Raw genomic sequence first — 23,300 nt, 5'->3', positions numbered from 1 at the left:
TCTGATTTGGTTTTTAAGCCAAAAAAGGGCAAAAGGAATATACAAATAAACTGTATTTTTCCTGTTTTTTAAATCAAAACGGGAAAATTGAATAATCCAGTTGCTTGTTTTGTTTGCGTGATATTTAGATAAAACCGCAATGAATGCCGGGAAAAGGGCACGCAGATTAAAAAAATAAAAAAATACATATAAAGACGTTTCAAACGTTCCATCGAGTCTCTCGCATTCTACAATGGCCAGCTTTATTGTTTTCCGTGGGAACCGGCGACTTAGTCTGCGAGTGGACGATCTGAAACTAGATCGGATACTAGATTTCTTCTTCGAAGGTTGTGCTCCACACAGAACCTCCTCACCGTCATAACGGAGCACTTCGGGGCACCAGATTGCTTTAGAGCGGTACTGATCGCGTCGTGTGTCTTTCCAGTGTCAAATAGTTCACGAATAAAATCACCATAAGGTTCAAGTGCGGCCATAAGTAAGGCTAAATATAATTAGACAGTCTATTGCCGGTTTAGGTGGTTAGCTCTTTTTTCTTCGCTGCGTTCTGCCTTCTGGTGTAACTATAAATGTATCTATTTTTGTTTTTGTTTTTCTGTTTCGGGTATAAAAAACCAACACACAAAACACACAAACACAAATAAAATGCCATTTATTTGTTTATTCCTTTTGCCCTTTTTCCGATTCAAAACCAAATCAGAAAAAAACAAAAAACGACTGTTAATTGTTTTTTCTGATTTTGTTTTAAATCGGTAAACCATAAATCCTTGTATGGTTAAAACTAACCATACACGGATTCATGTCCATTGTTTACTTCGGTGTTTTAAAATTGCCGGTCTTCGTTGGTCTTCCTGTTTATGAAGGTACGGATAACCCCGCCCCCAGCCCCCGGCGTAAAAGCAGGGGGCTGAATCCTGGGGCTGGAGTTGAACCGGTTTTTAGAGGCCGGAGCCGGTTCTCTGGCGGTGTGAAACCAAAACACTGGCCCTAGCTCCGAACTAGCCCGGAACGGGCTCCGATTTTTGCGGCGGTGTGAAAGCCCCATGAGAGGAGAACAGGAAGACCGGAGAAGACATGGGAGGAGGTAGTGCGGCACGACCGAGCGAGGCTGGGCATGGATTCCACAGACGCCTAGAACCGCTCTGTGTGGAGAGGACGATTGCGACGAGTCAGACAGGCCCCACCCTCGGGAGGGGAATAATTCCGGCCTGGATAAAATAAACTAGGATGATGACATACGGATCCGTCTGGGCTTCTAGCCGTCCGCATAACCATTTTAAAGTATGAATACATTAATAATTGATCATATATAATTAACAGCACTCTGCCACTCACCAGGGGGTACAAAGAGAACTCCCCGGATGTTCCCTTCTTTGATTGGTTGCCGTTCGACCCCATCCGCCAGCAGACGCCTCTCATTGGTCGCCTCGGCCAACAGGGGGCCGGTCCCCGCCACTCCATCGTGCACGGAGAACCTGACCACGTGGGGCCTCCGGGAGTCGCTCTTGCAGAACTTGGTGTGGAGGGCGTCGGCCCTCAGGGACCACAGCAGACCCATGGGCTCCACCCCCGTGTAGCTCCCGCCCAGCGACGGCTCCCTGCCGAGGTCCACGGCCCCGCCCGCGTCGGCCCTGTAGACGGCGGAGGCGTGGAACGGCACCCCCTTCTCGTCGGTGGCCCTGGCCTTCACGGTGACCACCTGGGACGAGCGCAGGCCGTCCACCAGCACCCGGACGGGCTGGGTGTACAGGCACTTGGCGCTGGGCAGCAGCCTCAGGCGCACCAGGGAGGACATGCTGGAAGCACGGGGACTCTGCGGGACCAGCTGGAAGGTGACGGGTCCAGGAGGATTCGACCAGGTCCTCCACGCAGAAGACCGGCTCCCTACAGTGGTATATAAATACACAATACAATTATAAATGTGTACTACTGATGTTAAAATATCACTCTTCAAAACGTGTTGCACTCCACTATGGCATATAATGATCTGAGAATTTTGCATAAAACTCCAAAGGGGGGGGGGGGTAGTGCCAGTGAAATCTTTGCAACAAACAATGTGCCCACTTTATGCTGTTTTGAGAAATTGTATGTATAGATTCATGTGCAGATTTACGTGGGTCTTTGAACACGGTTATTGTGTCTATAACTGATGTTACTCACTCATCTTGCTTCTGGAAACATTGGACCTGAAGCTTGTATGGGTTTTAAATTATAATTGTGTTTGTATTATAATTGTTTTCATTATAATTGTTATAATACAATTATTAGTAAGTGTTTGTATTATAATTGTTGATACCTAGATAGATAGATCCTTTAATAATCCTTTACAGGAAATTACAGTATTACCTCATTTGCATCCTTCTTAAATGTTCTGTGTTGTTTTATATTATATATACTGTGCCGTCTTTATGGACCTTCCTCTGTCTTGAATAAAAGTTTTTTCATCACAACGGAATACAAACCCTTGAACCTTATCCTTGCATGAACTGCCAAGATAAGTACTTGTATAACAGTTGTTCAACAGTAAGATATAGGTAAAAAAAAAAGAATATATATATATCTATAAGCTTAATGGTCTCAGACTATGCTGATTTGCTGTGCAAATGTAAGAATTAATTAATTAATATTTGCTAGTATGTTAATCTGCATGTTCCTTTAAACATAGACAGGTTGTTTACTCTCATTTCAACAGGTCAGTCCATGTCCATTGTAAGTCTGCTATACAGACTACTAAGTTAACAACTCTCATTTTAAAGTTGTATTACTGGTATGATAATACTGGTGATATAACCCACAAAATACACAAAACATTATTAGATTCACTTTACCCGACAGTAATTTAAACATTGATCTTGGTGCCTTTGCTTTAGAAATAGAAATGTAATTTCAAGGACTGGATGAGAATAAAGGCAGCTCAGTCACTCCTATTGAAGGAGCTAGAGTCAAGTTGCTCTCAGGATAATGAATGCTGGTTGAATAGGCCTAAGCATTTAATAGTGGACAGTTGGACATTAAAGGCACCCAGTGCAACTTTATGTAAACATTCAATGAAAAATAAACATTCAATTTCTAGTCTTTTTTAGACGTAGTAAGTTTCAATAACTCCATACCATTACATATCGACATTCAAGGAGCAAAGATGAGACGTCGCTGTGTGGTGAGAACTGATAGAAAATCGTAAACAACAACAATCGCCGGTGGGGAGAAGCCATTTTTCCATTGACTGGAAGCCTGCTTTATTTATTGTAGGCTACAAAAAATAAAGAAAATGGCGGCATTGTTGTTGTTATCGATTTTCTATCAGTTCTCACCACACAACGACGTCTCATTTTTGCTGCTTGAATGTCGGTATGTAATGGTATGGAGTTATTGAAACTTACTACGTGTAAAAAAGACTAGAAATTGAATGTTTATTTTTAAGCCTCGAAAGTTGCACTGGGTGCCTTTAAAGGACAGTTAGATTTGTCAAAATCCAAATGGATATTCATCAAATTTCCCCTTTGGTTTCATGACAACATTTACAAGATAGATAAGCTTATTATATTGGCCATATATTGGTTCCATGCTATAGCTAATATATTTTGTGAGTGGGATAAAGATAGGCCTCAGGTTTCCACACACTCGTTATATATTTTGTATCGAGTATGTGGCGCCCTCTAGCGACACAACTAGGCCAGTACTCCAATGTTAATGATATTTCCGTAAAACAATGCCTAGTATGGGTCTGTTGGTGTAACAGGTAACCAGGTAAGTACAGTTGTATCTTACTTGTGGCAATTTTGTTTTGTTTAATTCACTACGAACTAAAACGAGAATATTCTCGAGTTTGCCATATTTTTCAAATGTTATGGGTGTATTGCATATGTGTTGAAAACAAAATTACAACAATTAGGCCTACCAACTAAGCAGTAACGTATCTTCGTGTCGCTTACTCCTGCTTCGAGTCGGTGACCCTTCGCCAACCAAACAGACACGCAATCGAATCTTTACAGTGTATACACTTGTTGCTTAGCCACCGTCCTCTACCAATCGGAAGGTGACGAGTACTTCTTGTTTCGCGTCTTGTAGGACGAAGTTCTGATTTCTCGCACGGTGTCGAGCCGACCTTGTCGGAACGTACCACCATGAGGCTCGGATATGACACAGCTGCTCACCAGCATAGTCAGAGCCAGCGAGAAGCCCCTGACTGCAGCAGCCCGCAGACGGAGCACCACATGGAGGGGCGGGCACTCCGCCCACATGGAGGTACGTCACTCAGTTCACATTGAGGACTGGTCAAACAGCATCTTTCTTCTTTCGTTTCTGATCCCGTTTCTGACCTGAAATTACATATTACACCTCCTTTTGCTCCGTAGTCACAATACCGAAATACTTTAACAAATAAAGTGTGTTAAAAGCTATCCTGGATTGGAACCCTTTCTTGGAAGAACTCTGCAGCTTCATAGTCCTATGATTGATATCGTCAGATCAGATTCACCAGTAAGGATGCTTAAGCTGCTCTGCTGTCCCAATTCCCCAAAACAAAATCTGTAAAGATGAAGTATATTCAATTCAATTCAATTTTATTTGTATCACCATTACAGTCTCAAAGGGCTTAACAGGCCAAATATTTGTGACACCCCCCTTTACCCATGCCCCCACACGGGCAAGAAAAAACTCCCTTGAATCAGCAAGGAAGAAATCTTGAGAAGAAACGCAGTGGAGGGGATCCCTTCTTCCAGGGATGGTCAGGAGTGCAATGGGTGCCACAATTGACATACAGGTAAATACATGCACATCATATTCAAATGGTGATGGGGTTCTTGCCGGTTATCCATGAGTTGCCACAATGTATAATGTAATAACAAAAGCACAACAAACAGAGTGGTCTTCACTTCGCATCTGTCGTTTTCACACTCCAAATTAATCTCATTATTAACTAAACAAGTTTTCAAATATCATCTGAAGTACTTGAAGTCCTCAAGGAATAAAACACAGATGCAGGGGAAAAGAGATGCCTTTAAAGAAACAAAGTGGAGCGACCCAGGGACAAGTCTGGTTTGGGTTTAAGATTAAGGATGCTTAACTTTTATTATTGGTGTTTGTTTAAGTTTAGGCATTAGTGATTGTATTAAAGATTGTTTAGGTATTAGGAAAGAGTTTAGGCCTTTGAGATGTTTAGTTAGATGGTTCAGTTTAGGTACTAGGTTAATGTAAGAGTTTAGGTGTTTGAGCTCTTCAGTTAGATGGTTAAGTTTGGGTATTAGGTTAGGTTGAGGTAAGCGAGTTTAGGCCTTTGAGATGTTTAGTTAAATGGTTCGGTTTAGGTACTCGGTTAAGGTAAGAGAGTTTAGGCATTTGAGATCTTTGGTTAGATGGTTAAGTTTGGGTATTAGGTTGGCTTTTTGTTTTGTTAGACAAGTTACTTTAGGCATTTTATGTGATTCAATTTAGGACATTTGAAAGAACGATTGTTAAGCTCAGGTTAGCTCCAGCTTTGTCCCTTTAGTCGCTCCCTTAGAAAGAGGGTTCAGAGGTAACTGGTTTAGAAATACAATAGTTGGAGTCACAGAAATAGAATGTATAAATCATTGAGCTAAACAGCTTTTCCTACAACATGGTGTGAATTACAGTACTTTTTTTTAAAGTTAAAATGGTAAAGTGGTAACAGTATGGTGTGTAGGAGGCAGGAGGAGTTGTAGGAGTTGTTGAGCTCCGAGTGGTTATGTCTGGGGTAGATTGGATTGTAGGTGCAGCCAGGGATCCTCAGGGTGGATGGGGAGTAGGCCATCGTTGTAGATCAACTGTTCGGTCATCGTACTCTGAAATAAATTGAAGGCAAAAAGTAAAGTCAGTCTCACAGTGTGCTGGCAGATTTAGAAGACATTTTGATCACCAAACGTGAAGGCCAATCAAAGACACAAATGCAGTAACAGCACCATCTGGCGTCAAACATAGGTCATTACATTCAGTAATTTAGGTTGGATTTTATATTGATTTACCGGAGAGAAAAGGCTTCAAGTCATTACGGCAACAACATCAAAATCGTCAGTGCTGGATTACCATCTTTCATCAATAAATGTATGTATAATTGATACAAGTCAGTTGAGCTATTCCCAGGGAGTCTTCAACCTTTTTATGAAACAACTGCAATTGTCCAAGTACACATCGATTCAATGGCCGAAGCATGTCATGTCCCAGTACGATAGGTGGCATGGCATTGTACCCATTTCAATCACCTTTTTTAAATAAATCAGTTTCTAGTCTTCCTCCCATCCATAAACTGTAAATTGTGCACGTATTTTAACTGGTACATCATGGTGAGTTTCCTCGTCAGTCCAAAAGTGTGTCTTGCTCCTGGACCTCTCCATCGTGTTTGCCGTTTGACAGTGACAACACTATGACTATTGTCTCCTTCTATTTCCTGCTCTGGGAAAAAATCTCCAGCATGTGCAGAACGCATAACCCTGATTGAACGTACATGCACGATTAATGAGACCATCAATCGAATAATCTAGAGGTCTTAATCCGACGATGAGAAACCCGATCCGGTCTGATTTTAGTCAGACTAAGGTGTATACATGCATCTTAAAAATACAATCATAGTGAGACTAACCCAATAATTTGGTTCTCGAGTGTCATGTAAACACAAGTCTCGCTGGTGATTACATGTTTGGATGGATTGAACCAAAAGGACACCGCCTGAGAACAATCACAAAGGAACCGCACTGCACATATTCCGTCTTATACTGCACAGAATAAAACCATATGGCAAAGAATTAAAATCGTACAGTGCATAGAATTGCAAAGAATTTAAATCGCAGTGCATAGAATTGCAAAGACTTAAAATTGTATAGTGCATAGAATAGCAAATAAATAAAATCGTATAGTGAATAGAATTGCAAAGAATTAAAATTGTATAGTGCATAGAATTGCAAAGAATTAAAATTGTATAGTGCATCAACATCAAAACCACATTAAAATAGTCAGTGCTGGATTACCATCTTTCATCAATAAATGCATACAAGTCAGTTCAGCTATTGCCATTTGGTCCATTTAAGAATGAAGGAACCATTTATCAAAGTTCTCACCTGGGTCTCTCCACCATGGCAACTGCACAGCCATCTGCTCTTCCGTCGTGACCTGAAAAAAACAGTAATTTGTTGATCCCAAGTGGATATTAGTCATAGCAAGAAGGGCAAAAAATATACACCAAGGGTAGGTATAAAAATTATACAAAGGATGGACGCAAGCATTGTGTGACCGGAAGAGCAATTATTCATTTTTACGATTCTTAAGCATTAGCCAATATCAGTTTGACTAAGTGAAAAAAAAAAATCAAAAGCACACACTATGAGAGCATTATTTTGAGATGGTATCGATGGATTAATTTTATACAATGGCCCCAACCAAGTGTAAATGTATCCAACAGTGGCATTGTCAGGATGCACTGAAAGCTTCCCGAAATGTTAGCGTTGGGTTTGACGGGTTCCAACATCAAGACGTTGGGGATACGGTACCGCTGCAGGGAGTTGATCCCCCTAGCATCTTAACAGGTCATCCGTTTCATGTACCATCTCTCGAATAAATACACGCACCTCTCTACCATAGGTAATAATAATAATAAATAATAATACATTTAATTTAGAGGCGCCTTTCAAGACACCCAAGGTCACCTTACAGAGCTTATAGTCATCATAAATCGTTTAGAAAACAAGACATTGTGGAAAAATAAATAAAAAAATAAATAAACATAATAAATAAAAAATAAATAGGTAGATCTCTAACTCCCCCCCATCCCCCACCCCCTTCTAGGGGGGGGGAGAGAGATAATAAATAAGGGGGGGGGGGGGGCGAGTCACCTGAGCAGCGCTCTTCAGCACCATTGACTTTTATTCTGGGGGACCAAAAGCCCAGCTCCAATTTGCTGATGAACCCAGCAACTGTGTCCTAGATTTTTTAGATGATAAGATTTACTTTATTGAACCTTTGAAGAACGGTCTGAAGAATTCACCTTTCCTGGACAAGGAGCTGGTTGGTCTTGACACCTCCCGCTGACCGCCACCGCAGGGACCTCCGACTGCGTCGCCTCAGTCCCTTCAGGAACACACGTGACCCTTTGGCACACTGGACATTTGTTTTCTCCCCATTAATGCAGTCCAACACTTCACTCAGATGTCAATAGTGTATTTTACATGCACTTTTACAGCACAGTACATAGTGGGCTGTTTTGATAGAACTAATTACAATAGTTATTACTCCCAACCCCAAAAGCCAGCCACATGTAATACACATCCTGACTAGTCCTAGTGGCCGAGAATGCTTTCTTAACAGCCAGTCAGAATGAACACATCTGTATGGATAACTTTAGATCTGTACGATGCGTCGCTGATGTGTCATTCTAAACAATCTAAACAACCCAAGCAAGCTATCAATATGTGTATTCCGTTGTCTTACCCTTCAGCATCCGCAGAGCTGCACCATTCCTGGTCTTCCCTCCACCTACAGCTTCCAGCGCCAGTCCTGAATTTGACAAACGCTGTAGAACACTGATCTTGAAATTAAATGTTCAGGGGCAAACCCACCCCTGAACAAAAATAATAATTCTTTCATGGTTCAACGTTCATAAATAATCGTCAATGCTTAAATTCCTTGCATATAAGTAATATAAAGGACAGCATGAGGCATATCTAGCAAGATGATTATGGTACAGTGATAACCATATGTTTTTATAGAGCAAATAATTTAACTCAAGTAAATTGCCATAGAAAGTGATAAACCTTACATGCCTCCATTGCTGTAGTCTGTAGATATCTGGGAATGGACTTTGTGAAATTTGACAAAATATTGAAATGGAAAATTTGTCAAAAATTTAAACTACAAATCTGAATTTGCCGGTGTTGATTTTCATAGGACCAAGTGCAAGTACTAAAAATCGCTAGGCTAACCCATTCCCCGTACACAGCAGCTATAGCTAGCTAATGCAGATGCTAGACAATTAACAACACACAGGTTAGCTACCAGGCGAAAGGCTCCCAACAAAGTTGCGTTGGAGCAAACTACCTTCCAAGCTACCAGTTGAAACGCTCCCAACACAGTTGCGTTGGAGCAACTAGCTTCCAGGCTACCAGGTGAAACGCTCCCAACACAGTTACGTGGGAGCAAACTACCTTCCAAGCTACCAGGTGAAACGCTCCCAACACAGTTGCGTTGGAGCAAACTAGCTTCCAGGCTACCAGGTGAAACGCTCCCAACACAGTTGCGTTGGAGCAAACTAGCTTCCAGGCTACCAGGTGAAACGCTCCCAACACAATTGCATTTGCTGTACAGTCAGTATGTTTACATTCACATCTTATAGCCATAGGTCGACTATACTCCCCAATTGGCCAACTGCAATTGTCCGAGTACATATTTCAGATTATCTTGCACAGAATAAAACCACATTGCAAAGAATTGAAATCTTAGTGCATAGAATTGCAAAGAAATAAAATCGTATAATGCATAGAATTGCAAAGAATTAAAATCTTAGTGCATAGAATTGCAAAGAATAAAAATTGTAGTGCATAGAATGAAAAATCGTAGTGCATAGAATTGCAAAGAATTAAAATCGTATAATGCATAGAATTGCAAAGAATGAAAAATCGTAGTGCATAGAATTGCAAATATAAAAATCATATAGAGCATATAACTGCAAATAATTAAAATCGTAATGCATAGAATTGCAAAGACTTAAAATAATGCATAGAATTGCAAAGAATTAAAATCGTATAATGCATAGAATTGCAAAGAATTAAAATCGTAGTGCATAGAATTGCAAAGAATTAAAATCATAGAGCATAGAATTGCAAATAATTAAAATCGTAGTGCATAGAATTGCAAAGAATTAAAATCGTATGATGCATAGAATTGCAAATAATTAAAATCTTAGTGCATAGAATTGCAAAGAATTAAAATCATTTAGAGCATAGAATTGCAAATAATTAAAATCGTAGTGCATAGAATTGCAAAGAATTGAAATCTTAGTGCATAGAATTGCAAAGAAAAAATCATATAATGCATAGAATTGCAAATAATTAAATCGTAATGCATAGAATTGCAAATAATTAAATCTTAGTGCATAGAATTGCAAATAATTAAATCATAGAGCAAAGAATTGCAAATAATTAAAATCGTAGTGCATAGAATTGCAAAGAATTAAAATCGTATGATGCATAGAATTGCAAAGAATTAAAATCGTAGTGCATAGAATTGCAAATAATTAAAATCTTCGTGCATAGAATTGCAAAGCATTAAAATCGTTTAGAGCATAGAATTGCAAAGAATTCAAATCATATAGAGCATAGAATTGCAAAGAATTAAAATCGTATAATGCATAGAATTGCAAAGAATTAAAATTGTAGAGCATAGAATTGCAAAAAATTAAAATCGTAGTGCATAGAATTGCAAAGAATTAAAATCATATAGAGCATAGATTTGCAAATAATTAAAATCGTAGTGCATAGAATTGCAAAGAATTAAAATCGTATAATGCATAGAATTGCAAAGAATTAAAATCGTAGTGCATAGAATTGCAAAATAATTAAAATCGTAGTGCATAGAATTGCAAAGAATTAAAACCGTATTGCATAGAATCAAAATCATTTAGCACAGAATAAAAACCACATTGAAGTATGAAGCAGCAGTAGCCTACAACTTCAGCAGCAGTCAACAATTTGCAAATGTATGGAAAGTTGTAAAAAAGGGAGAATGTAGAGTACTGTGTGGATGTGTAAATCAACTAATCCATCTCCTAAATTCAAACCTACCAAGCCAAAAACCAACAATTGAAACCAAACCATAACATGCCCGCAGTCATTCGTCTAGTGAAGTCAGTCTGACAGCTTTTCATACACCAGTCCAGTGGGGTTACGGGTGGAGCGAAAACAAACCCCATTGTGGAAGTTTGAGGTCACAACTTCACTCGCCCTAATTTCGTTTTGCCAGACATCCGTTCTGGGTTTTTCCCAGAACTTCCAGTTCTTTGTGGATTCCTGAGGGAGGTGAAGCATCGGCAGAAGGTGCTGTGACATCAAATTGTAAAATCCAGAATTGCACCGATGTCATTTCCACTAGGGATGTTCTGTAGTCCAGTGGTGCTGTGAAACAAAAAAGCAATTGGCGAAAATAGTTGCATTCGCCAATTGGTATACTTACCATTTAACTTGCGCTTGTTTGCTTTCACCAATTTTGCCCAAACGTTGAACTTTCACAATAGTTGCAGGTATTCTTCCATTTTGCGTCCAGTTTCAAGAGCACATCCTTCCCAGTGTCCAGACAGGTTGTTGTTGTTGTTGTTGTTGTAGCGGTCCGCAGCGTTAGTAAAGTCAGTCGTTTAGTCGTCCCCCGTTAGGCCTCATACAAACACGTGCAACAATGCACTCAAAAACAACCTACAACACTGCACTAAACTTAGAATGAGCCAAAACCAAACAGACAAGCGGTAAAATCCAGGTTAAGTTTAGGGGAAAGAATATAGCGATGTGTGTGTGCGGTGGACACATTCTGAAAACAGCAGCCAAACACAACCAAACAACTTCAACCAGCTCAAGGAATAACAAAAGATTGGTGACTTGCATGCGGGGGTCCTCGCTCCCCCGTTGGTGGCCACATTGTCCGGATTGTTCAGTCAAAAGCGCACAAAAATCCAACAATCAACACAGTTGCGTTGGAGCAAACTGCCTTCCAGGCTACCAGGTGAAACGCTCACAACACAGTTGCGTTGGAGCAAACTGCCTTCCAAGCTACCAGGTGAAACGCTCCCAACACAGATGCGTTGGAGCAAACTACCTTCTAAGCTAAAAGGTGAAACCGCTCACAACACAGTTGCGTTGGAGCAAACTGCCTTCCAGTCTACCAGGTGAAACGCTCACAACACAGTTGCGTTGGAGCAAACTACCTTCCAAGCTACCAGGTGAAACGCTCCCAACACAGTTGCGTTGAAGCAACTACCTTCCAGGCTACCAGGTGAAACGCTCCCAACACAGTTGCGTTGGAGCAAACAAGCTTCCAGGCTACCAGGTGTAATGCTCCCAACAGTTTCGTTGGAGCAAACTACCTTCCAAGCTACCAACACAGTTGCGTTGGAGCAAACTACCTTCCAAGCTACCAGGTGACTGCAATGACTTAAAATCGTAGTGCATAGAATTGCAAAGAATTGAAATCTTAGTGCATAGAATTGCAAAAAATAAAATCGTATAATACATAGAATTGTAAAGAATTAAAATCTTAGTGCATAGAATTGAAAAGAATGAAAAATCGTAGTGCATAGAATTGCAAAGAATTAAAATCGTATAATGCATAGAATTGCAAAGAATGAAAAATCGTAGTGCATAGAATTGCAAATAATAAAAATCATATAGTAAGTAAGTTGTATTTATAGAGCACATTTACACACAGCATACACTGACCAAAGTGCTGTACAATAAGATAAAAATAATAAAAATAATAATGATAATTAAAAATAACAATAATAATGATAATAAATAAAGATAAAAAGTGAATAAAATACAACACAACAATACATAGAGGTCATAATAATACAAAGGGGGAACATTCATTTCCAGGGCATACCACACAGACATGAACAAGAGGTAGGCTAAAAAGGTCAAGGGGCAAGGAAGGCCAGGGAGTGGAGGTGGGTTTTTAGCCTAGATTTGAAGGCAGAAATGGGGGGGGGGGGGGGGGGCGGATCTTAGTGCATAGAATGCAAATAATTAAAATCATAGAGAGCATAGAATTGCAAATAATTAAAATCGTAGTGCATAGAATTGCAAAGAATTAAAATCGTATGATGCATAGAATTGCAAAGAATTAAAATCGTAGTGCATAGAATTGCAAAGAATTAAAATCATAGGACATAGAATTGCAAATAATTAAAATCGTAGTGCATAGAATTGCAAAGAATTAAAATCGTATGATGCATAGAATTGCCAAAGAATTAAAATCGTAGTGCATAGAATGGCAAATAATTAAAATCGTAGTGCAATAGAATTGCAAAGAATTAAAATCATAGGACATAGAATTGCAAATAATTAAAATCGCAGTGCATAGAATTGCAAAGAATTAAAATCGTATAATGCATAGAATTGCAAAATAATTAAAATCGTAGTGCATAGAATTGCAAAGAATTAAAATCGTAGTGCATAGAATTGCAAAGAATTAAAATCATATAGAGCATAGATTTGCAAATATTAAAATCGTAGTGCATAGAATTGCAAAGAATTAAAATCGTATAATGCATAGAATTGCAAAGAATTAAAATCGTAGTGCATAGAATTGCACAATAATTAAAATCGTAGTGCCATAGAATGCAAAGAATTAAAACCGTATTGCATAGAATCAAACCACATTGCAAGGAATTAAATCATTTAGCACAGAATAAAACCACATTGAAGTATGAAGCAGCAGTAGCCTACAACTTCAGCAGCAGTCCAACAATTTGCAAATGTATGGAAAGTTGTAAAAAAAGGGAGAATGTAGAGTCACTGTGTGGATGTGTAAATCAACTAATCCATCTCCTAAATTCAAACCTACCAAGCCAAAAACCACCAATTGAACCAAACCATAACATGCCCGCAGTCATTCGTCTAGTGAAAGTCAGTCTGACAGCTTTCATACACCAGTCCAGTGGGGTTACGGGTTGGAGCGAAAACAAATCCCATTGTGGAAAGTTTGAGGTCACAACCTTCACACTCGCCCTAATTTCGGTTTGCCAGGACATCCGTTCTGGGTTTTTCCAGAACTTCCAGTTCTTTGTGGATTCCTGAGGGAGGTGAAGCATCGGCAGAAGGTGCTGTGACATCAAATTGTAAAATCCAGAATTGCACCGATGTCATTTCCACCAGGGATGTTCTGTAGTCCAGTGGTGCTGTGAAACAAAAAAGCAATTGGCGAAAATAGTTGCATTCGCCAATTGGTATACTTACCATTTAACTTGCGCTTGTTTGCTTTCACCAATTCCAATTTTGCCCAATCGTTGAACTTTCACAATAGTTGCAGGTGTTCTTCCATTTTGCGTCCAGTTTCAAGAGCACATCCTTCCCAGTGTCCAGACAGGTTGTTGTTGTTGTTGTAGCGGTCCGCAGCGTTAGTAAAGTCAGTCGTTTAGTCGTCCCCCGTTAGGCCTCATACAAACACGTGCAACAATGCACTCAAAAACAACCTACAACACTGCACTAAACTTAGAATGAGCCAAAACCAAACAGACGAGCGGTAAAATCCAGGTTAAGTTTAGGGGAAAGAATATAGCGATGTGTGTGTGCGGTGGACACATTCTGAAAACAGCAGCCAAACACAACCAAACAACTTCAACCAGCTCAAGGAATAACAAACGATTGGTGACTTGCATGCGGGGGTCCTCGCTCCCCCGTTGGTGGCCACGTTGTCCGGATTGTTCAGTCAAAAGCGCACAAAAAACCAACAATCAACACAGTTGCGTTGGAGCAAACTGCCTTCCAGTCTACCAGGTGAAACGCTCACAACACAGTTGCGTTGGAGCAAACTACCTTCCAGGCTACCAGGTGAAACGCTCAAAACACAGTTGCGTTGGAGCAAAATACCTTCCAGGCTACCAGGTGAAACGCTCCCAACACAGTTGCGTTGGAGCAAACTACCTTCCAAGCTACCAGGTGAAACGCTCCCATCACAGTTGCGTTGGAGCAACTAGCTTCCAGGCTACCAGGTGAAACGCTCCCAACACAGTTGCGTTGGAGCAACTAGCTTCCAGGCTACCAGGTGAAACGCTCACAACACAGTTGCGTTGGAGCAACAAGCTTCCAGGCTACCAGGTGAAACGCTCCCAACACAGTTGCGTTGGAGCAAACTACCTTCCAAGCTACCAGGTGAAACGCTCCCAACACAGTTGCGTTGGAGCAAACTACATCCCAAGCTACCAGGTGAAACGCTCCCAACACAGTTGTGTTGGAGCAACTAGCTTCCAGGCTACCAGGTGAAACGCTCCCAACACAGTTGCGTTGGAGCAACTAGCTTCCAGGCTACCAGGTGAAACGCTCCCAACACAGTTGCGTTGGAGCAAACTACCTTCCAGGCTACCAGGTGAAACGCTCACAACACAGTTGCGTTGGAGCAAACTACCTTCCAGTCTACCAGGTGAAACGCTCCAAACACAATTGCATTTGCTGTACAGTCAGTATGTTTACATACAAATCTTATAGCCATAGGTCGACTATACTCCCCAATTGGCCAACTGCAATTGTCCGAGTACATATTTCAGATTATATTGCACAGAACAAAACCACATTGCAATGACTTAAAATCGTAGTGCATAGAATTGCAAAGAATTTAAATCTTAGTGCATAGAATTGCAAAAAAATAAAATCGTATAATACATAGAATTGTAAAGAATTAAAATCTTAGTGCATAGAATTGCAAAGAATTAAAATCGTAGTGCATAGAATTGAAAAGAATGAAAAATCGTAGTGCATAGAATTGCAAAGAATTAAAATCGTATAATGCATAGAATTGCAAAGAATGAAAAATCGTAGTGCATAGAATTGCAAATAATAAAAATCATATAGTAAGTAAGTTGTATTTATAGAGCACATTTACACACAGCATACACTGACCAAAGTGCTGTACAATAAGATAAAAATAATAATAAATAAAGATAAAAAGTGAATAAAATACAACACAACAATACGTAGAGGTCATAATAATACAAAGGGGGAACATTCATTTCCAGGGCATACCACACAGACATGAACAAGAGGTAGGCTAAAAAGGTCAAGGGGCAAGGAAGGCCAGGGAGTAGAGGTGGGTTTTTAGCCTAGATTTGAAGGCAGAAATGGGGGGGGGGGGGGGGGGGGCGGATCTTAGTGCATAGAATTGCAAATAATTAAAATCATAGAGAGCATAGAATTGCAAATAATTAAAATCGTAGTGCATAGAATTGCAAAGAATTAAAATCGTATGATGCATAGAATTGCAAAGAATTAAAATCGTAGTGCATAGAATGGCAAATAATTAAAATCGTAGTGCATAGAATTGCAAAGAATTAAAATCATTGGGCATAGAATTGCAAATAATTAAAATCGTAGTGCATAGAATTGCAAAGAATTAAAATCGTATGATGCATAGAATTGCAAAGAATTAAAATCGTAGTGCATAGAATGGCAAATAATTAAAATCGTAGTGCATAGAATTGCAAAGAATTAAAATCATAGGACATAGAATTGCAAATACTTAAAATCGCAGTGCATAGAATTGCAAAGAATTAAAATCGTATAATGCATAGAATTGCAAAATAATTAAAATCGTAGTGCATAGAATTGCAAAGAATTAAAATCGTAGTGCATAGAATTGCAAAGAATTAAAATCATATAGAGCATAGATTTGCAAATAATTAAAATCGTAGTGCATAGAATTGCAAGAATTAAAATCGTATAATGCATAGAATTGCAAAGAATTAAAATCGTAGTGCATAGAATTGCAAAATAATTAAAATCGTAGTGCATAGAATTGCAAAGAATTAAAACCGTATTGCATAGAATCAAACCACATTGCAAGGAATTAAAATCATTTAGCACAGAATAAAACCACATTGAAGTATGAAGCAGCAGTAGCCTACAACTTCAGCAGCAGTCAACAATTTGCAAATGTATGGAAAGTTGTAAAAAAGGGAGAATGTAGAGTACTGTGTGGATGTGTAAATCAACTAATCCATCTCCTAAATTCAAACCTACCAAGCCAAAAACCAACAATTGAAACCAAACCTAACATGCCCGCAGTCATTCGTCTAGTGAAGTCAGTCTGACAGCTTTTCATACACCAGTCCAGTGGGGTTACGGGTGGAGCGAAAACAAACCCCATTGTGGAAGTTTGAGGTCACAACTTCACACTCGCCCTAATTTCGGTTTGCCAGACATCCGTTCTGGGTTTTTCCCAGAACTTCCAGTTCTTTGTGGATTCCTGAGGGAGGTGAAGCATCGGCAGAAGGTGCTGTGACATCAAATTGTTAATTCCAGAATTGCACCGATGTCATTTCCACTAGGGATGTTCTGTAGTCCAGTGGTGCTGTGAAACAAAAAAGCAATTGGCGAAAATAGTTGCACTCGCCAATTGGTATACTTACCATTTAACTTGCGCTTGTTTGCTTTCACCAATTCCAATTTTGCCCAATCGTTGAACTTTCACAATAGTTGCAGGTGTTCTTCCATTTTGCGTCCAGTTTCAAGAGCACATCCTTCCCAGTGTCCAGACAGGTTGTTGTTGTTGTTGTTGTTGTTGTAGCGGTCCGCAGCGTTAGTAAAGTCAGTCGTTTAGTTGTCCCCGTTAGGCCTCATACAAACACGTGCAACAATGCACTCAAAAACAACCTACAACACTGCACTAAACTTAGAATGAGCCAAAACCAAACAGACAAGCGGTAAAATCCAGGTTAAGTTTAGGGGAAAGAATATAGCGATGTGTGTGTGCGGTGGACACATTCTGAAAACAGCAGCCAAACACAACCAAACAACTTCAAACAGCTCAAGGAATAACAAACGATTGGTGACTTGCATGCGGGGGTCCTCGCTCCCCCGTTGGTGGCCACGTTGTCCGGATTGTTCAGTCAAAAGCGCACAAAAAACCAACAATCAACACAGTTGCGTTGGAGCAAACTGCCTTCCAGTCTACCAAGTGAAACGCTCACACACAGTTGCGTTGGAGCAAACTATCTTCTAAGCTACAAGGTGAAACGCTCACAACACAGTTGCGTTTGAGCAAACTGCCTTCCAGTCTACCAGGTGAAACGCTCACAACACAGTTGCGTTGGAGCAAACTACCTTCCAGGCTACCAGGTGAAACGCTCACAACACAGTTGCGTTGGAGCAAAATACCTTCCAGGCTACCAGGTGAAACGCTCCCAACACAGTTGCGTTGGAGCAAACTACCTTCCAAGCTACCAGGTGAAACGCTCCCAACAGAGTTGCGTTGGAGCAACTAGCTTCCAGGCTACCAGGTGAAACGCTCACAACACAGTTGCGTTGGAGCAACAAGCTTCCAGGCTACCAGGTGAAACGCTCCCAACACAGTTGCGTTGGAGCAACTACCTTCCAAGCTACCAGGTGAAACGCTCCCAACACAGTTGCGTTGGAGCAAACTACATCCCAAGCTACCAGGTGAAACGCTCCCAACACAGTTGCGTTGGAGCAACTAGCTTCCAGGCTACCAGGTGAAACGCTCCCAACACAGTTGCGTTGGAGCAACTAGCTTCCAGGCTACCAGGTGAAACGCTCACAACACAGTTGCGTTGGAGCAAACTACCTTCAAGCTTACCAGGTGAAACGCTCACAACACAGTTGCGTTGGAGCAAACTACCTTCCAGTCTACCAGGTGAAACGCTCACAACACAGTTGCGTTGGAACAAACTGCCTTCCAGGCTACCAGGTGAAACGCTCCCAACACAGTTGCGTTGGAGCAAACTACCTTCCAAGCTACCAGGTGAAACGCTCCCAACACAGTTGCGTTGGAGCAACTAGCTTCCAGGCTACCAGGTGAAACGCTCACAACACAGTTGCGTTGGAGCAACAAGCTTCCAGGCTACCAGGTGAAACGCTCCCAACACAGTTGCGTTGGAGCAAACTAGCTTCCAGGCTACCAGGTGAAACACTCCCAACACAATTGCATTTGCTGTACAGTCAGTATGTTTACATACACATCTTATAGCCATAGGTCGACTATACTCCCCAATTGGCCAACTGCAATTGTCCGAGTACATATTTCAGATTATATTGCACAGAATAAAACCACATTGCAATGACTTAAAATCGTAGTGCATAGAATTGCAAAGAATTGAAATCTTAGTGCATAGAATTGCAAAGAAATAAAATCGTATAATGCATAGAATTGCAAAGAATTAAAATCTTAGTGCATAGAATTGCAAAGAATAAAATTGTAGTGCATAGAATGAAAAATCGTAGTGCATAGAATTGCAAAGAATTAAAATCCTATAATGCATAGAATTGCAAATAATTAAAATCGTAGTGCATAGAATTGCAAATAATTAAAATCATATAGAGCATAGAATTGCAAATAATTAAAATCGTAGTGCATAGAATTGCAAATAATTAAAATCGTATGATGCATAGAATTGCAAAGAATTAAAATCGTAGTGCATAGAATTGCAAAGAATTAAAATCTTAGTGCATAGAAATGCAAATAATTAAAATCGTAGTGCATAGAATTGCAAATAATTAAAATTGTATAGAGCATAGAATTGCAAAGAATTAAAATCGTAGTGCATAGAATTGCAAAGAATTAAAATCGTATAATGCATAGAATTGCAAAATAATTAAAATCGTAGTGCATAGAATTGCAAAGAATTAAAATCGTAGTGCATAGAATGGCAAAGAATTAAAATCATATAGAGCATAGATTTGCAAATAATTAAAATCGTAGTGCATAGAATTGCAAAGAATTAAAATCGTATAATGCATAGAATTGCAAAGAATTAAAATCGTAGTGCATAGAATTGCAAAATAATTAAAATCGTAGTGCATAGAATTGCAAAGAATTAAAATCGTAGTGCATAGAATTGCAAAGAATTAAAATCATATAGAGCATAGATTTGCAAATAATTAAAATCGTAGTGCATAGAATTGCAAAGAATTAAAATCGTATAATGCATAGAATTGCAAAGAATTAAAATCGTAGTGCATAGAATTGCAAAATAATTAAAATCGTAGTGCATAGAATTGCAAAGAATTAAAACCGTATTGCATAGAATCAAACCACATTGCAAGGAATTAAAATAATTTAGCACAGAATAAAACCACATTGAAGTATGAAGCAGCAGTAGCCTACAACTTCAGCAGCAGTCAACAATTTGCAAATGTATGGAAAGTTGTAAAAAAGGGAGAATGTAGAGTACTGTGTGGATGTGTAAATCAACTAATCCATCTCCTAAATTCAAACCTACCAAGCCAAAAACCAACAATTGAAACCAAACCATAACATGCCCGCAGTCATTCGTCTAGTGAAGTCAGTCTGACAGCTTTTCATACACCAGTCCAGTGGGGTTACGGGTGGAGCGAAAAAAAAACCCATGTGGAAGTTTGAGGTCACAACTTCACACTCGCCCTAATTTCGGTTTGCCAGACATCCGTTCTGGGTTTTTCCCAGAACTTCCAGTTCTTTGTGGATTCCTGAGGGAGGTGAAGCATCGGCAGAAGGTGCTGTGACATCAAATTGTAAAATCCAGAATTGCACCGATGTCATTTCCACTAGGGATGTTCTGTAGTCCAGTGGTGCTGTGAAACAAAAAGCAATTGGCAAAAATAGTTGCATTCGCCAATTGGTATACTTACCATTTAACTTGCGCTTGTTTGCTTTCACCAATTCCAATTTTGCCCAATCGTTGAACTTTCACAATAGTTGCAGGTGTTCTTCCATTTTGCGTCCAGTTTCAAGAGCACATCCTTCCAGTGTCCAGACAGGTTGTTGTTGTTGTTGTAGCGGTCCGCAGCGTTAGTAAAGTCAGTCGTTTAGTCGTCCCCCGTTAGGCCTCATACAAACACGTGCAACAATGCACTCAAAAACACCCTACAACACTGCACTAAACTTAGAATGAGCCAAAACCAAACAGACGAGCGGTAAAATCCAGGTTAAGTTTGGGGGAAAGAATATAGCGATGTGTGTGTGCGGTGGACACATTCTGAAAACAGCAGCCAACAAAACCAAACAACTTCAAACAGCTCAAGGAATAACAAACGATTTGTGACTTGCATGCGGGGGTCCTCGCCCCCGTTGGTGGCCACGTTGTCCGGATTGTTCAGTCAAAAGCGCACAAAAAACCAACAATCAACACAGTTGCGTTGGAGCAAACTGCCTTCCAGTCTACCAAGTGAAACGCTCACAACACAGTTGCGTTGGAGCAAACTATCTTCTAAGCTACAAGGTGAAACGCTCACAACACAGTTGCGTTTGAGCAAACTGCCTTCCAGTCTACCAGGTGAAACGCTCACAACACAGTTGCGTTGGAGCAAACTACCTTCCAGGCTACCAGGTGAAACGCTCACAACACAGTTGCGTTGGAGCAAAATACCTTCCAGGCTACCAGGTGAAACGCTCCCAACACAGTTGCGTTGGAGCAAACTACCTTCCAAGCTACCAGGTGAAACGCTCCCAACAGAGTTGCGTTGGAGCAACTAGCTTCCAGGCTACCAGGTGAAACGCTCACAACACAGTTGCGTTGGAGCAACAAGCTTCCAGGCTACCAGGTGAAACGCTCCCAACACAGTTGCGTTGGAGCAAACTACCTTCCAAGCTACCAGGTGAAACGCTCCCAACACAGTTGCGTTGGAGCAAACTACATCCCAAGCTACCAGGTGAAACGCTCCCAACACAGTTGCGTTGGAGCAACTAGCTTCCAGGCTACCAGGTGAAACGCTCCCAACACAGTTGCGTTGGAGCAACTAGCTTCCAGGCTACCAGGTGAAACGCTCACAACACAGTTGCGTTGGAGCAAACCACCTTCAAGCTTACCAGGTGAAACGCTCACAACACAGTTGCGTTGGAGCAAACTACCTTCCAGTCTACCAGGTGAAACGCTCACAACACAGTTGCGTTGGAACAAACTGCCTTCCAGGCTACCAGGTGAAACGCTCCCAACACAGTTGCGTTGGAGCAAACTACCTTCCAAGCTACCAGGTGAAACGCTCCCAACACAGTTGCGTTGGAGCAACTAGCTTCCAGGCTACCAGGTGAAACGCTCACAACACAGTTGCGTTGGAGCAACAAGCTTCCAGGCTACCAGGTGAAACGCTCCCAACACAGTTGCGTTGGAGCAAACTAGCTTCCAGGCTACCAGGTGAAACACTCCCAACACAATTGCATTTGCTGTACAGTCAGTATGTTTACATACACATTATAGCCATAGGTCGACTATACTCCCCAATTGGCCAACTTCAATTGTCCGAGTACATATTTCAGATTATATTGCACAGAATAAAACCACATTGCAATGACTTAAAATCGTAGTGCATAGAATTGCAAAGAATTGAAATCTTAGTGCATAGAATTGCAAAGAAATAAAATCGTATAATGCATAGAATTGCAAAGAATTAAAATCGTAGTGCATAGAATTGCAAAGAATTAAAATCGTATAATGCATAGAATTGCAAAATAATTAAAATCGTAGTGCATAGAATTGCAAAGAATTAAAATCGTAGTGCATAGAATTGCAAAGAATTAAAATCATATAGAGCATAGATTTGCAAATAATTAAAATCGTAGTGCATAGAATTGCAAAGAATTAAAATCGTATGATGCATAGAATTGCAAAGAATTAAAATCGTAGTGCATAGAATTGCAAAATAATTAAAATCGTAGTGCATAGAATTGCAAAGAATTAAAACCGTATTGCATAGAATCAAACCACATTGCAAGGAATTAAAATCATTTAGCACAGAATAAAACCACATTGAAGTATGAAGCAGCAGTAGCCTACAACTTCAGCAGCAGTCAACAATTTGCAAATGTATGGAAAGTTGTAAAAAGGCAGAATGTAGAGTACTGTGTGGATGTGTAAATCAACTAATCCATCTCCTAAATTCAAACCTACCAAGCCAAAAACCAACAATTGAAACCAAACCATAACATGCCCGCAGTCATTCGTCTAGTGAAGTCAGTCTGACAGCTTTTCATACACCAGTCCAGTGGGGTTACGGGTGGAGCGAAAACAAACCCCATTGTGGAAGTTTGAGGTCACAACTTCACACTCGCCCTAATTTCGTTTGCCAGACATCGTTCTGGGTTTTTCCAGAACTTCCAGTTCTTTGTGGATTCCTGAGGGAGGTGAAGCATCGGCAGAAGGTGCTGTGACATCAAATTGTAAAATCCAGAATTGCACCGATGTCATTTCCACTAGGGATGTTCTGTAGTCCAGTGGTGCTGTGAAACAAAAAAGCAATTGGCGAAAATAGTTGCACTCGCCAATTGGTATACTTACCATTTAACTTGCGCTTGTTTGCTTTCACCAATTCCAATTTTGCCCAAACGTTGAACTTTCACAATAGTTGCAGGTGTTCTTCCATTTTGCGTCAACTTTCAAGAGCACATCCTTCCCAGTGTCCAGACAGGTTGTTGTTGTTGTTGTTGTTGTTGTTGTTGTTGTTGTTGTAGCGGTCCGCAGCGTTGTAAAGTCAGTCTTAGTCGTCCCCCGTTAGGCCTCATACAAACACGTGCAACAATGCACTCAAAAACAACCTACAACACTGCACTAAACTTAGAATGAGCCAAAACCAAACAGACGAGCGGTAAAATCCAGGTTAAGTTTAGGGGAAAGA

At 40.4% G+C, this 23,300-nt stretch overlaps 1 protein-coding gene across 2 annotated transcripts in view; it reads right to left on the bottom strand.

The window, feature by feature from the left end:
* The window catches only part of LOC130387186 (acyl-coenzyme A thioesterase 1-like), a 44,398-nt gene that overhangs the window by 3,839 nt on the left and 17,259 nt on the right, over positions 1–23,300 (bottom strand). The window contains exons 1-2 of one of the 2 annotated variants that reach the window (XM_056596193.1): positions 3,896–4,512; positions 1,333–1,881 (exon numbers count right to left, since the gene is read on the bottom strand). In XM_056596193.1, the coding sequence (XP_056452168.1) occupies positions 1,333–1,792 (460 nt within the window). In that variant the 5' untranslated portion in view covers positions 1,793–1,881; positions 3,896–4,512. Of the gene's footprint in view, positions 1–1,332; positions 1,882–3,895; positions 4,513–23,300 lie in introns of those variants that run through there. The other variant, XM_056596194.1, reaches the window with a different exon arrangement.

The sequence above is a fragment of the Gadus chalcogrammus genome, chromosome 8, assembly GCF_026213295.1.
Source record: "Gadus chalcogrammus isolate NIFS_2021 chromosome 8, NIFS_Gcha_1.0, whole genome shotgun sequence".
Lineage (NCBI taxonomy): Eukaryota > Metazoa > Chordata > Actinopteri > Gadiformes > Gadidae > Gadus > Gadus chalcogrammus.
The sequence above is the reverse complement of the archived record's forward strand: the minus strand, read 5'-3'. Positions and strand labels throughout refer to the sequence as shown.